The sequence below is a fragment of the Balaenoptera acutorostrata genome, chromosome 14, assembly GCF_949987535.1.
Source record: "Balaenoptera acutorostrata chromosome 14, mBalAcu1.1, whole genome shotgun sequence".
In the NCBI taxonomy this organism is placed as follows: Eukaryota; Metazoa; Chordata; class Mammalia; order Artiodactyla; family Balaenopteridae; genus Balaenoptera; species Balaenoptera acutorostrata.
The window spans coordinates 78,120,312-78,133,617 of NC_080077.1; the positions used below are offsets into that span (position 1 = coordinate 78,120,312).

The 13,306-nt window shown below is 36.2% G+C and overlaps 1 protein-coding gene across 3 annotated transcripts in view; it reads right to left on the reverse strand.

Annotated features, from left to right (window-relative positions):
- Positions 1 to 235: 235 nt before the first annotated feature.
- Positions 236 to 13,306, reverse strand: part of TTK (TTK protein kinase) — a 53,553-nt gene continuing 40,482 nt past the window's right edge. For 2 of the 3 annotated variants that reach the window (XM_057528231.1, XM_057528230.1), the window contains exons 18-22: positions 12,515 to 12,595; positions 9,177 to 9,353; positions 8,585 to 8,669; positions 8,185 to 8,282; positions 238 to 6,473 (exon numbers count right to left, since the gene is read on the reverse strand). In XM_057528231.1, the coding sequence (XP_057384214.1) occupies positions 6,387 to 6,473; positions 8,185 to 8,282; positions 8,585 to 8,669; positions 9,177 to 9,353; positions 12,515 to 12,595 (528 nt within the window). In that variant the 3' untranslated portion in view covers positions 238 to 6,386. Of the gene's footprint in view, positions 6,474 to 8,184; positions 8,283 to 8,584; positions 8,670 to 9,176; positions 9,354 to 12,514; positions 12,596 to 13,306 lie in introns of all 3 variants that reach the window. The other variant, XM_057528232.1, reaches the window with a different exon arrangement.

Sequence of the window (13,306 nt, forward strand, 5' to 3'; positions counted from 1 at the left end):
CACCGGCCTGGGGGCTGTGAACTTTGACTCACTAAGCCTGGCTTCCCAACTTGTGGGGTGGGCGGCACCCTCAGCACCTCCCGCTCCTACCGCAAGGGGGCCCCCTCCAGCCAGCCAAGCGCGTGGGGCAGAGCGAGCGTCAGCCTGGGGTGGGTGGGGAGAGCACCTGGGGGAGACAAGCAGTCAGCTCCGGGGAGTCTGCATGCGACAGGGAGCCAGGGCGCCCCTCGGAGCGGGGGAAGGAGCGCCCCCGCCCTCGCCTGCTTCCCAGAGCTGTGGGCTCACACAGGCTCACTGCTTGCCCCTTGTTCCTGTCAAACTTCCAAGCGTTTGCTCTCCTGGGGCGTCAGCGCGGACTAGAAAGTCAATGCCAGGACATCTGGGCTACAGCAAAAAAAATAAATAAATTCCCTTCGTATCTTAGGAAGAGGAGAAACACAGAAATAAGCACCCAGGGGCAGAGACTTCAGTTTACTTCGTTTATTGGAACACAGAAACACTGCCTCTGGGACCATGTCCTGCAACGCCTCTGTGGAAAGGCAGACCCTGATTCTGTGTGCAATCCTGTCAGCCAAGGGCACAACTGGAAGAAGGGTCTGCCCCTGCGAACATCCTTTTTTCCTCAAATGCCAGTGTCGCAAACCAGGTCACGTTGAGTAGGTGATCGCCATCAAGGAAATTCTCACCTTGTCCAGCACTCTAGGGGTTATTACAGCGGTCTGCTGCGCTAGCCACGGTTTGCTAAAACGGCTCCTATTGCATATCCTCCATAAGAAATGTCTTACAATTCTCCCTCTCCAGGAAGAAAAGCTTTTTATTCATCTTTCCAACCAGGATGTTATCAAGGGGCAACTACAGGCCAGACACTGTGTTCAGCACTGGGGATACAGGAGTGAACAAAACCAATAAAAAGGTTTGCATTCTGGGACTGGTGTTACAATGGAGGGAGATGAACAGTAAAAAATCAATTATAGAGAAATGTCAGAAGGATAAATACTATTATAAGTAATAAAGAAAGGAAGGGGATTATGGAGTACAGGGAGCAGGGAGATTATGATTTTATATTTGCTACTTAAGGAGGGTCTCATTAGCAAAATGACATTTGAACAAAGAAGGTGTCACGATGTTTATTTATTTGTGGATTTATATGATTAGTTATGTTTTCGGACAAACATTAACTTCCATTCTTTAAAAACAAAACAGCTTTGTTGAGGTTTATTCTGAATTATTTTACACAAAATAAAAAGTAAGGAAATATGTTTGTATATTCACGTGATAGGATGTTTCCTAGGAATCAAAATTATATTTATGAAAGGTTTAAATGACTTAGGAAAATGCTTATGAGAAAGGTAGGTGAAAAAACAGGAGTATAAAGTTATTAATATATTATCTCAATTGTGCAAATATGCCAAATGTTATCAGTAACTAACTCAGGGTGGTGGGATTAGGCATAACTTATGCTTCTTTCTACTTTACTTCTCAACTAGATTAAGATGAGACTATTTTCAAGGAAAAAAAAAAAGGAATTCCCTGGCGGTCCAGTGGTTAGGACTCTGCACCCTCAGTGCTGAGGGCCTGGGTTCAATCCCTGGTCGAGGAACTAAGATCCCACAAACTGTGTGGTATGGCCAAAAAAAAAAAGAGGAGACCTTTTTCCTTTTATAATAACATTAAAAAACACGCTAAATGAATAAAATAGATAATCAACAAGGACCTACTGTAGAGCACAGGGAACTCTACTCAATATTCTATAATAACCTATATGGGAAAGGAATCTGAAAAAGAATAGATGCATGTATATGTATAACTGAATCACTGTGCTGTACACCTGAACCTAACACAGCACTGTAAATCAACTCTACTCCACTATAAAATAAAAAGTAGAAGAAAAAAAACCCAACACACTAAATGACAGATTCACAAGGAAAAGCCTCCATCTATGATTGCTTTCCATTTATCAAAAGAAATGAGCTGGAGGAGGCAACGTACCAGGTCTATTTGGGACGATTGGTCCCCCGAAAGAGAAGAGAGGCAGCATGCTAGAGTCTCCCCAGATATGGCTCCTAACCCTTCTCCAAAGAATCTCACTCCTTGCCCTGCTTTCAATACCCCCCGACCCAACCCCACCATCACCACAGACTCCGCTAGACTTTTCTCCCGGCTAGAGTTAGCTAGCCCACCATCACCACAGACTCCGCTAGACTTTTCTCCCGGCTAGAGTTAGCAAGCCCACCACTGCTCCGTGTCTGGTTATCATTTTTCTTCATTGGCATATGCTTTGAAAAAAGCATATTATACCTCCTACATATTAGATATCCTATAAGGACATAATACATAGTATCCTTAAACTAAGTGGAGACTTTGTAACAGAGTTTGGGCTGGGCCCTCTGCTTCACTTGACTGAGTGCCAAGGAGACTTTGTAACAGAGTTTGGGCTGGGCCCTGTGCTTCACTTGCTTGAGTGCCAACTGTGTTGCTGCCTTACTTCCCTAGTAAAGTTGTAGCCAGAATGTGAACAACCATCCACAATCATCCCCTCCTTACCCTTATCTGTGCCTATAGGGGCCGTTCTGACCTTATTCTCTCAAATGCACTAATTTAGTATATTTCTAATAACAAAGCATACAAATTATGTATATATTATACATATCCTATACATAATTTTTACATTACTATAGCTCTACGAACATTGTAACCCAATAAAGGTTATTTCTCACTTTAACTATGAAGCAACTAAGTAGTGTAATTACTAATACATTTTCCTCTTCGGTACAATACACTTTCTTCAAAGGTAAAAGTGGAGAAGTAGAGGAGAGAGGAAGGAAGGAAGAAAGAAAAGAAGGAAGAGAAAGGAGAAGAATCATGGAGAGCGTCCCAAAGTTGTCTGTAACTACTTCAGGAAGGTAGCATAAAATAAAACCCCTCCAAAGTGATGTAAAAAAATAGAATACTCCTATTCTCTTTGTGCTACTCAACACCCAGTAGTCCTGGGAGGCCCTGAACTACAGGGTAGGAACCCTTGATTGAAGCAAAATAAAAAAGAGTATTGCTATCTCTTCTGATAAATTTTAATTGGTGCTGTTCATCATATATTTCTAGCTCTTTTTTTTTTTTTTTTTTTGGAACACATGGTTATTACATTTAACCATGTAAATTCTTTAGCCAATGAATTGTGAGTGGAAGTAAAGGGTGTCACTTTCAAGGGGTAATTTTAGGAGAGAATGTATAAAAAAATGATAAGCCACAACCAAGCGGGATTTATCCCAGATATGCAAGACTGGTTCAACATTCAAAAATCAATTAATGTAATTGCTAGAGGACGGAAGAAATGAAAAGTGCCTACTGAACTGGAAAGGCATCATGAGACGGACAAACTGATCCATTTAATCAGTGGATCCGTTTATTTTATGGTAGTTTAATCATAGGGTGGGATTGGGATTGGGCAGATAATGACCTGGAAGCATTCACAGCTGCACTCGGCACGCCGAGGGGCCACTGGGACAATTTTATAGTTAACTTAAGGTATGGGGGGTAGGTGCTTGGAAACAAGACAGAGTACAATCCTGTGCAGGGTCAGCAGAAGGACAGAAGAAATTAGAAGGGCCCAAGATGGTGTCAGTTATAATAACACACAATAATCCATCACATCAACGGGCTAAAAAAAGAAAAATCGCATGACCATTATTGATCGATGCAGAAAAAGCATTTGACAAAATCCAACACCCATTCACGATAAAAACTTTCAGCAAGCTAGAAACAGAGAACTTTCTTAATTTGATAAAGAATATCTATAAAAAACATACAGCAAACATCATACTTCATAGAAACTTGAAGTTTTCCCACTAAGACCAAAAACAAGGCAAAGAAGTCCCCTCATCACTCCTTCCAACATCATACTGGAAGTACTACCTACTGCAATAAGAAGAAATAAAAGGTATACAGATTGGGAAGGAAGAAATAAAACTGTCCTGTTTGCAGATGACATTATCATGTATGTAGAAAATCCAAAAGAATCCATAAAAACACTCCTGGAACAAACAAGCAACTATAGCAACACTGGAGGATACAAGGTTAATATATAAATGTCAATCATTTTCCTATATAACAGCAAAGAAGTGGTGGAATTTGAAATGAAAAACACAATATCATTTACATTAGCAGCCCCCAAAACGAAATACTCATGTGCAAATCTAACGATGTATGTACAAGGTCTATATGAGGAAAACTACAAAACTCTGAAGAATGAAATCAAGGAAGAACTAAATAAATGGAGAAATAGCCCATGTTCTTGGACAGGAAGACTCAATATTGTCAAGACGTCAGTTCTTCCCAATTTGACCTACAATTGGGATTCAGTGTAATCCCCATCAAAATTCCAGCAAGTTACTTAGGCATATTGACAAACAGATTCTAAACTCTATGTGAAATGGCAAATAACCCCAGAACAGCCAACACACTACTGAAGGAGAAGAACAAAGTTGGAGGATTGACACCACCTGACTTCAAGACTTACTGTAAAGTGACAGTAATCAAGACAGGGTGGTATTGGTGAAGGAAAAGCTAAATTGATCAATGCAACAGAATGGACAGCCCAGAAATAGACCCCCCCATAAATATAGTTAACAGATCTTTGACAAAGAAGCAAAGATCTCACTAAAGAAGATATCAGACGGATGGCACGTAAGTATATGAAAAGATGCTTCACACTCAGCTGTCATCAGGGAAATGCAAATTAAAACAACGAGGTACCACAACAAATCTACTAGAGTGACCAAAATCTGGAACACTGACAACACCAAATGCTGGCAAGGATGTGGAGCAAAAAGAACTCTCATTCACTGTTGGAGAGAATGCAAAATGGTACAGCCACTATGAAAGACAGTTTGGCAGTTTCTTACAAAACTAGACATACTCTTACCATATAATCTATCAGTCATTCTCCTCGGTAGTCAGCTCCTCTGAAGCTGAACACCACACAAAGCCCTGCACACAGATGTTTACAGCAGCTTTATTCATAATTGCCAAAATTTGGAAGCAACCAAGATGTCCTCCAGGAGGTGAATGGATAAACTGTGGTACATCCAGACAATGGAATACTACTAGGCACTAAAAAGAAATGAGCTCTCAAGCCATGAAAAGACATGGAGGTGCACGTTACTAAGTGCACATTGCTAAGTGAAAGAAGCTAATCTGAAAGGCTACGTACTGTATAATTCCAGCTATATGGCATTCTAGAAAGGGCAAAACTATGGAAACAGTAAAAAGATCAGTGGTTCCCAGGGGTTGGGGGTAGGGGAGGGATGAACAGGTGGAGCACAGTGAATTTTTCGGGCAGTGAAAATATTCTTACAATAGTATAATGATGGATACATGTTATTACACATTTGTCCAGATCCCTAGAACATGCACCACCAAGAGTGAACTAGGTATATGTATACTATAGACTTCGGTTGATTATTACAGTGCGTCAATGTAGGTTCATTAAATGTAACAAAAGTACCACTCTGGTGGGGATGTTGGTAATGGGGGAGGCTGTCCATGTGGGGGGGCAGGGGTTAAATGGGAAATCTCTGCACCTTCCCCTCAATTTTGCTGTGACTCTAAAACTGTTTTAAAAGCTAAAGAAAAATTTGGGGAATAGAATACTATATGGTAATATCCTTAAGTAATCTGTTTGATTCAGACTCAGAAATTCTGGGACCACATTTGTAATTACTCATTACCAAGCAAGTTGTACAACTGAGGTCATGCCCTATACAGCCTACATCTTAGAATCCAGCATGATACTCTGAACACCCAAAACAACAGATATTATGAAGAATTAAATGGAGAATTAAAAGAGCCAAGTAAAGCCCTAAAATGCTGGAGTATTATCAGTGCCATAAAGCAACTGGAAATCTATTTTAGAATTCAAACACTTTGGAATTTTTTTTCCCCCAAAGTTAATTTACTAAGGTCTACTCTCATGTTTTCCCTTAATCCATATTTATTAAGAATTCTGTTGCCTCACCAACAATATATTTGCTTGAAGAAAACAGTTCTACAACTTTGACATTTTAGTGTCATTTTATACTATACAAAGCCTATTTACATAGTTCTTCAGAAAATATTTCCACTTTTCACCCACTATTCCAAGTGTGAAAATGATATCAAATAGATTAGATTTACAGGGAAGCACAAAAGAGAAAACAATTCTACAATTGAATACATACAGTGTCATTAGTGGTTTTTTACAGTTTTCTTTTGAGGATAATCCACTTAATTTTTCTGCCAATGACATTTCAGAGTGAAGTTGTCTTCAGGAGTAGATTTCCACAGAAAATCAAGAGTATAACAGTCCAATATATTTTACAGGTGATACCTGACAGTTTATGCGTAGCTGCAAATCACTTTTTTCCCCATTTTTTTTCCAAAGTATTGGATGATGAACAGGAATCATGACTTTCACCACCACTATAGTGCTCATATAAAGTCTGAAATTAAAAACACACATCCGATTGATAACTTTTAAAATTCAATGTATTACCATATCAGATCAACAAAGGTTTAACTCCACATCTTCTAATATGTAACAAATTTCTCCCTTGTTCTTATAATTAGGAAATTATTTTATACACTATTGGAGATAATGAAAAAATTTTAAACAGCTAGCTTGGCCTAAGAATCAGCTATCATGCGATGCAGATCAATCTTTCTGTAAGAAAAATGTAACATAGCTATTTATAAGCATATATATGCATCCTCAAGGCCTTCTTAGTCTCCCTTACTTTTTCTTTTTCTTTTCTGCTTCAACAAACCTCTTTTTAAATTGTTTATTTTTATTGAAGTATAGTTGATGTACAATATTACATAGCAAAACTCTTTTTTTTTAATTGAAGTATAGCTGATTTATAATATTGTGTTAGTTTCTGGTGTACAGCAAAGTGATTCAGATTATATCTATATCTATATCTGTATCTGTATCTATCCCTCTCTATATATATTCCTTTTCATATGCTTTTTCATTATAGGTTATTACAAGATACCTTACTTTTTCTTAAATAAAGCCAGTCTTAGATAGATTCCTATACTGTAAAATACACTCATCAGGAAATATACTTTCAGCTGATATTTAAACTAAAGAATGGAAGACATTAAAAAAAAATACAACTGCTATACAAATAAGTATAATTAGCTATATTAAAATCTACATATTTAGTAAAGGATTTAAGGCGAAGCCAACATCTAATTTATGAAGATGCAAGATATCTTTGCCATCAAGGAACACATAACCTTAGTGATAAAGGTAACCCACCTCAATTTTATTTATAAAAGGCTTTAAACAATACACTGGTAGAAATTTAAAACATAAGAGATATGAAACATAGAGAAAAATTACAAAACAAATTTTGTCCAATTTCAATTCTTAAAGCCATTGATTTAGCTATCAGAACTTGAGAAAATTTAAGAAAAAATTTACCTTATATCATATGGATGCAAATATAATGGTGAATATATGGTAAATTCCTCCAAAAATGTATTCAAGTTCTTAACATCTTAGATTGGTGTTATCCCTATCCATAGAGCTAACAGTGTTTTTAGTTTAAGCTCCCATAATTTTACAATAATGTTATAACTGAAATATATAACTAGTAACTAAAGTCAATAAGCATACCTAGTGTTCTGGAAATGACTAGGTGTTTGATGTCAGTGAGATCCAAAAAATTATGGTGTAGATATAAACAGGCATTGGGAGACAAAGATTGGAGACATTTGCTTTGAGAAATGTACTGAGTGCTATATACAGCCTCACAGAAGTCATTACATGTGACAAGTACTGTGATTTCTCTATGATGGTTTAAAAATAAAGTTGGCTAGAAAAAAATGAATTCAAAGGCTGTGTTAAAAATGGTGTTGATTTAAAAGATTCCTTATTGAATTTATTCCAGTTGAGACCCGACAGCAGTCTTTTCAATGCACCTTATATGACAATCCATTTTCAATTGTGCTGTCTGCACAATAAGAATGTAAATCAAATAAATCTATATTTGTCAAAAAGCACATGTTACGTAGCTAAACGCAGAAACACACTTCATAGCTGATCTGATGATTGGGCCAACTTTCCTTTGGATTACCTGTTTAAGTGTCTAACTCACTAAATTATAGAAAACAATTAAAATTAGTGTAGACAGAGAATAGACATACTTTAGCAGCTTTCAAAATGGAGTTAGGAGAATTCAGGCCAACGAGTTGGCCCAGGACGTACTTCATTTCTTCAGCGGTCCCCTTAGCCACCTGGTCACCTGTAAAATAAGACATGTAATCAATAGCACGCTGGTATCAAAGAAGAAAAATGTAAGTTCATATATAAATATGTATTCTGTTTAAAAGCACGATAACTGGCATTCTTGTAACTTATCACTGATCATAGCCCCTTACCTAGGATAAGTAAAAATGAATGCCAGCAGGTAAAGAAAGGTGATCCCATTTATTTTAGTATTTAGCATTAAGGAATATCCTTAAGGAAGGAGGCAGGCAGGAAAAGAGTAGCCAGAAGGCTGTTTATATTATCAATCTGGTAATAAACTTATTCTTAAAGAAGTACCTGGATGAGTTTGAATCTGAACATATGGATGTACCAGAAGCTCAGGAATGGATATCCTCTGTTTAGGGTCCCTTATTAAACAACACTATAAAAGTAAAGATAAATTTTTTAAAAAACGAAGCAAGTTTTCTTATGCAATATTGATACAGTATTTTTCCAGACTGCATCATATTACAGAAGTTGCTTTCTAGAGAGCCTACTTAGGAATGACAAAATAATTTTACACGTCATTTTTGCAAAATCTCCAAGTATTCATAAGTTTTAAAAACCTTCAAAGTGAACTTAACATATCTTTAAAAGCTAACTCAGTAAGCAATTCCTCTCAATAGACCTCTCAGTTATATCTAAGCCAGTTACATAATTCCAATCATTTCAACTATTTCTTTTTCTTTCTTTTTGCTTTTCTGGGTATGCCATGCGGCTTGTGGGATCTTAGTTCCCTGACCAGGGACTGAACCCGGGCCATGGCAGTGAAAGTGCTGAGTCCTAACCACTGGACCGCCAGAGAACTCCCTCAGCTTATTTCTTTAAGTAAACAATTAAGTACTATATGAAATATAGTTCTTCTATATGTATATACTATTAATGTTACCTTTAACACATCTTGAAGATCTTTCTCTGGAATATCAGGAAATTCAATTTCATGATTAGGGTCAATTATGGCATGTAATTTAGAAATCTGATTAATGATATGCTGAAACGGTGTTTTCCCGTAAGTCATATAGTACAAAATGCAACCTAAGGACCAAACATCACTTTTGGGGCTTATCTAAGTTAAAAAAAAAAAAAAAAAAAAGAATAAGTTACTGTTATTTTATCATAAAATTAAAATATTAGACACACACACACACACACATACCCTAATATTTAAAATCATAACTAAACCTCAATAAATGTCCAAGTATTAGATTATGTTCATGACAAAACATTCTCTTCTAGTTTTGATTACACTTGGTTATTTTATCAAAAGAAATGAACTTCAGTTTAAATCTTTCAACAAACTCATAATCAAAATATTTCAACTGAAACAAAATATTACATTCTTGTCAGCCTGTGAAAACACAAAACTAAAAATCCTAAGTGCAAATTTTAAATTTACTTGTTTTCCCCAAAATTACTGAATTAAAATAAGTTTTTATATAAATTCATAATATATAAGTATGTATAGATTTTAAAAAGGTTATTTAAGTTGAGCTATCCTAAACTTAAGAACACAAACTATAGAGCCAGACTGGGCTAGGCTGGGCTTGAATCCTGGTCTTATCACTAGCTAGTAATTCTACATATCTCTGTTTCCTCATCTCTAAAACAGAAATAATAAAAGTATGTTGTCATGGGCCTTAAATGATGTAACCATGAGATATGGGTAAGCATAGAGAATAGTTTCTGGTATAGTAAGTACTCAATAAATATTATTATTAAATGTTCTTTGTATTAAATAATCTCATTAGAAATAATGTGATATTATAACATAATTATGCTTTTGACTTTTAAAGGAACATGATTAAGACCAAACACAGAAGTGAGCATAATAAATGAGAATGGCTAAATTCCTCTCTTAAAAGATATTCAATATGCATTAAAACAAAATGTAACCACATGCTCTACACAAAGGATTAATCTAAACCAAATGACACAGAAAGGTACAAGGAAAAAAGAAACGGACATCTATAACCAAATGCAAGAAAGAAAGAAAAAAAAAAAGGAAACGAAAGCAGAGACAGCAATATTAATATTAGAAAAAGAGAACATGACAAAATGCTTCTAACAGAAGAGAGAAAGCCATTTTATAGTGATAAAAGGTACAATCAACCAAGAAGAGATGACAGTTATGAACTTCTATGCACTGAAACCACATTTAATAGAACTATATAAAGCAAAAATTGTATTAAATTCTTTGAAGGAGGGCAGATTTAAACATGCCTTTCAGAACATGACAGATAAAATAGATCCCGTTATCTGAACACAAAGAAAACTGAAAATTAATAAAAAATAACCTCCTCTTCCTCCAATTTAACCACTTGGAAATTTAAGTCCATTTCTAAATACTAAATCATGAATTAAAAAGAATTTCAGATTCTGGAAAAATGGCTGTGGCCGTGTAGTTTTCAAACTCTCCAAAGCCCCAGATAAGACAGACAGAGCAGCCTGGTAGCAAAACCGTAAACATACGGAAAATATTTACAATAAAAGCGGAACGTGAATGGAGACAAACTACCCACAGCCACAGGTCGTGCGTGGTAGAGGCATTTGAAGCAGAGAGGAGAGAGGAGTAATGAAGGGGCCCAACAGACCTCAGAACAGGAGGCCCAGATGGCCAAGCCTGTTCACCGGAAAGCAATTCGAGAACAGAGAGAGACTGGGAGGGGCTTTGAGCTCTTCCATAACAAGGATTACCTCCCATGTTGGGATAAAAATTTATCTTGTATTCAGAATCACTAGTTGAGATTGACCAATACTACCTATTTAAGTACTGAGTTGATAACTGAAAAGAATCTGAACACTACATGCAGTTCAAAGTAAATTTTATTTTAAAGTAAAAAAGAATGAAACAATTTTAAAACTGAAATTAGAAATTTTGGAAATGAATGAAAATAAGAAACACTACCGTAAAACCTAGAAGTAGCAGCTAAAGTAAAACTCAAAGTAAAATTCAGTTTTAATGTTTTAATTATAAGGAAGAATACTAAAATTAAATTAGCAATTATTTAAATGCAGAAGCTAGGGGGAAGAAACCTAAAGGGAATATAAATAACAAAGATAAAAGCAGAAATTAATTAGAGGACAAATGAAAATAGAATTAATAAATGAAATCAAGACCTGGTTCTTTAAAATTAACAAAACCATGGCAAGTCTAATCAAGAAAAAGAAAAAGAAAAAGAGAATGACAAATCTAAGTATTAAAAGAAAAGGAGAAGCTAAAGAGGTGTAAAAAGAATTTTTATAAGAGAGACTATTTGGCATAATTTTATGCCAGTTATTTGAAAAGAAATTTAGAAGCCACAATTTCCTAGGAAGGAAAATATAATTTAGTAAATGAAAGCACATTTATTAAGCAATTGTTTCAAGCTGGACAATGTACTAAGTGCTTCATATTCTTTCTCATTTAATCCTCAATTACTTTTAAAATAGGTACTGTGTGCAAGCCTAACTTACAGATGAAGAAACTCGGCAAGTTAAGTCACAAAGACAGTTGATAAAGAGGCAGACCTGTGACGTGAACGCAGGTACTGCACAGCGGTGTGTGCCTGCACCCATTTGAAGACACTGGTGTAGAGAAAGAAGGGTTAGCTCGGGAGCCAGAGGCCCCATGGCAGGCAGAATGGACCCAGCAAGGGGCACCAACGAGGCTAACGCAAAAGCTCACAGAGGCGGTGAAATAAGAAAAGTGGGAAGGTACCTGGGAGTATTACCTACTACAGTTGTTCCTGGAAACAGGAAATTAACAAATGAAGAAATGGTAAATAAAATTTAAGAATCAGAAAGGAAACAAAGGTTATCAGTTCACTGTTATTTAACTTAAGGTGCCCATATCAGAGCTAATTTAGTCTTATTTTTTTTCTTTATTTTTAAAACTCAGAAAACATCCTATGTGCATTTCTCATAGGAGTACCTTGTGAGGCATCACCATATTAAAAGCACAATAGTAAAAGAACAGTCTCAAATCAATAAAGAAAAGTGAAACTGAATCCCATGACAGTTTGCTTAATAAAGCAAGGTCTCTGTAATGGCCTAAAAAGTTTTAGAACTTAAAGAAATAACTTTTCAGTTATCCGTTAAGCTCATTCAGAGCAAAAGTTCATTCATCAGCAAAACCGTAAACATATGGAAAATATTTACAATAAAAGCGGAGCGTGAATGGAGACAAACTACCCACAGCCCATTCCCTACTTGTGCCAGATAAACGGGATGTAAATAACCTCACAGTACCTTCGATTTGGATTTCCCATTTTCTCTTGAGGAAGACATATCTTTGATTGCTTCTGGTGGCATATAATTAACTGTACCAACCTACTTGCCAAATCACAGAAAACACAGAAATCAATGAAAATACTTCACTCTGCTTTAGATTTTTTAAAACACGAATGCCAGATTCTTGGCAACTTGGATAGTTACAGATTTCAGTAATATATTTGAGAAACTCTAATAACTGACAAAAATATTAAGACATAAATTTCTTCACAATTCCAGCAAAATAAATTAGATTCATAATAAAGAAATTGACTCCTTACAGAATGCTGAGCTATTTCTATGATTATGGTGGGCAGCGACCATAAATCTTTCCAGGATAAAATTATATGAATGGCCATAAACTTTGAAGGAATTGATCAATCGCTCATTTCTGTGCTGGATTAGGCCCAGAACACTTTTTTAAATAAACCAAACAACCAACCAAAAATCTAGCTTTGTCTCCCTGGGCCCATGTCCAAATAGAGATGAGATGGGTGTCTGCATTATGCAAGATTTTCCACAGTAGGAGTACGCCAACCTTACACTGCATTCATTTTATTCTAAAATGACTCCGCTTTCAAACACAGAATACCTATACTTTAGAGCCTTACCATAGACGATATCTTCAAGCTGATTTACAACTAAATGTTCAGCCATATTTTTGGTATAGAAAGAAGTGACTGTCAAATAGAATTGTTTGAAGGGCATGCTGCCCATCTACTCCTAAAAATATCCAGTTTTCCTGCTAGGATTAAGGAAGATCCACATCAG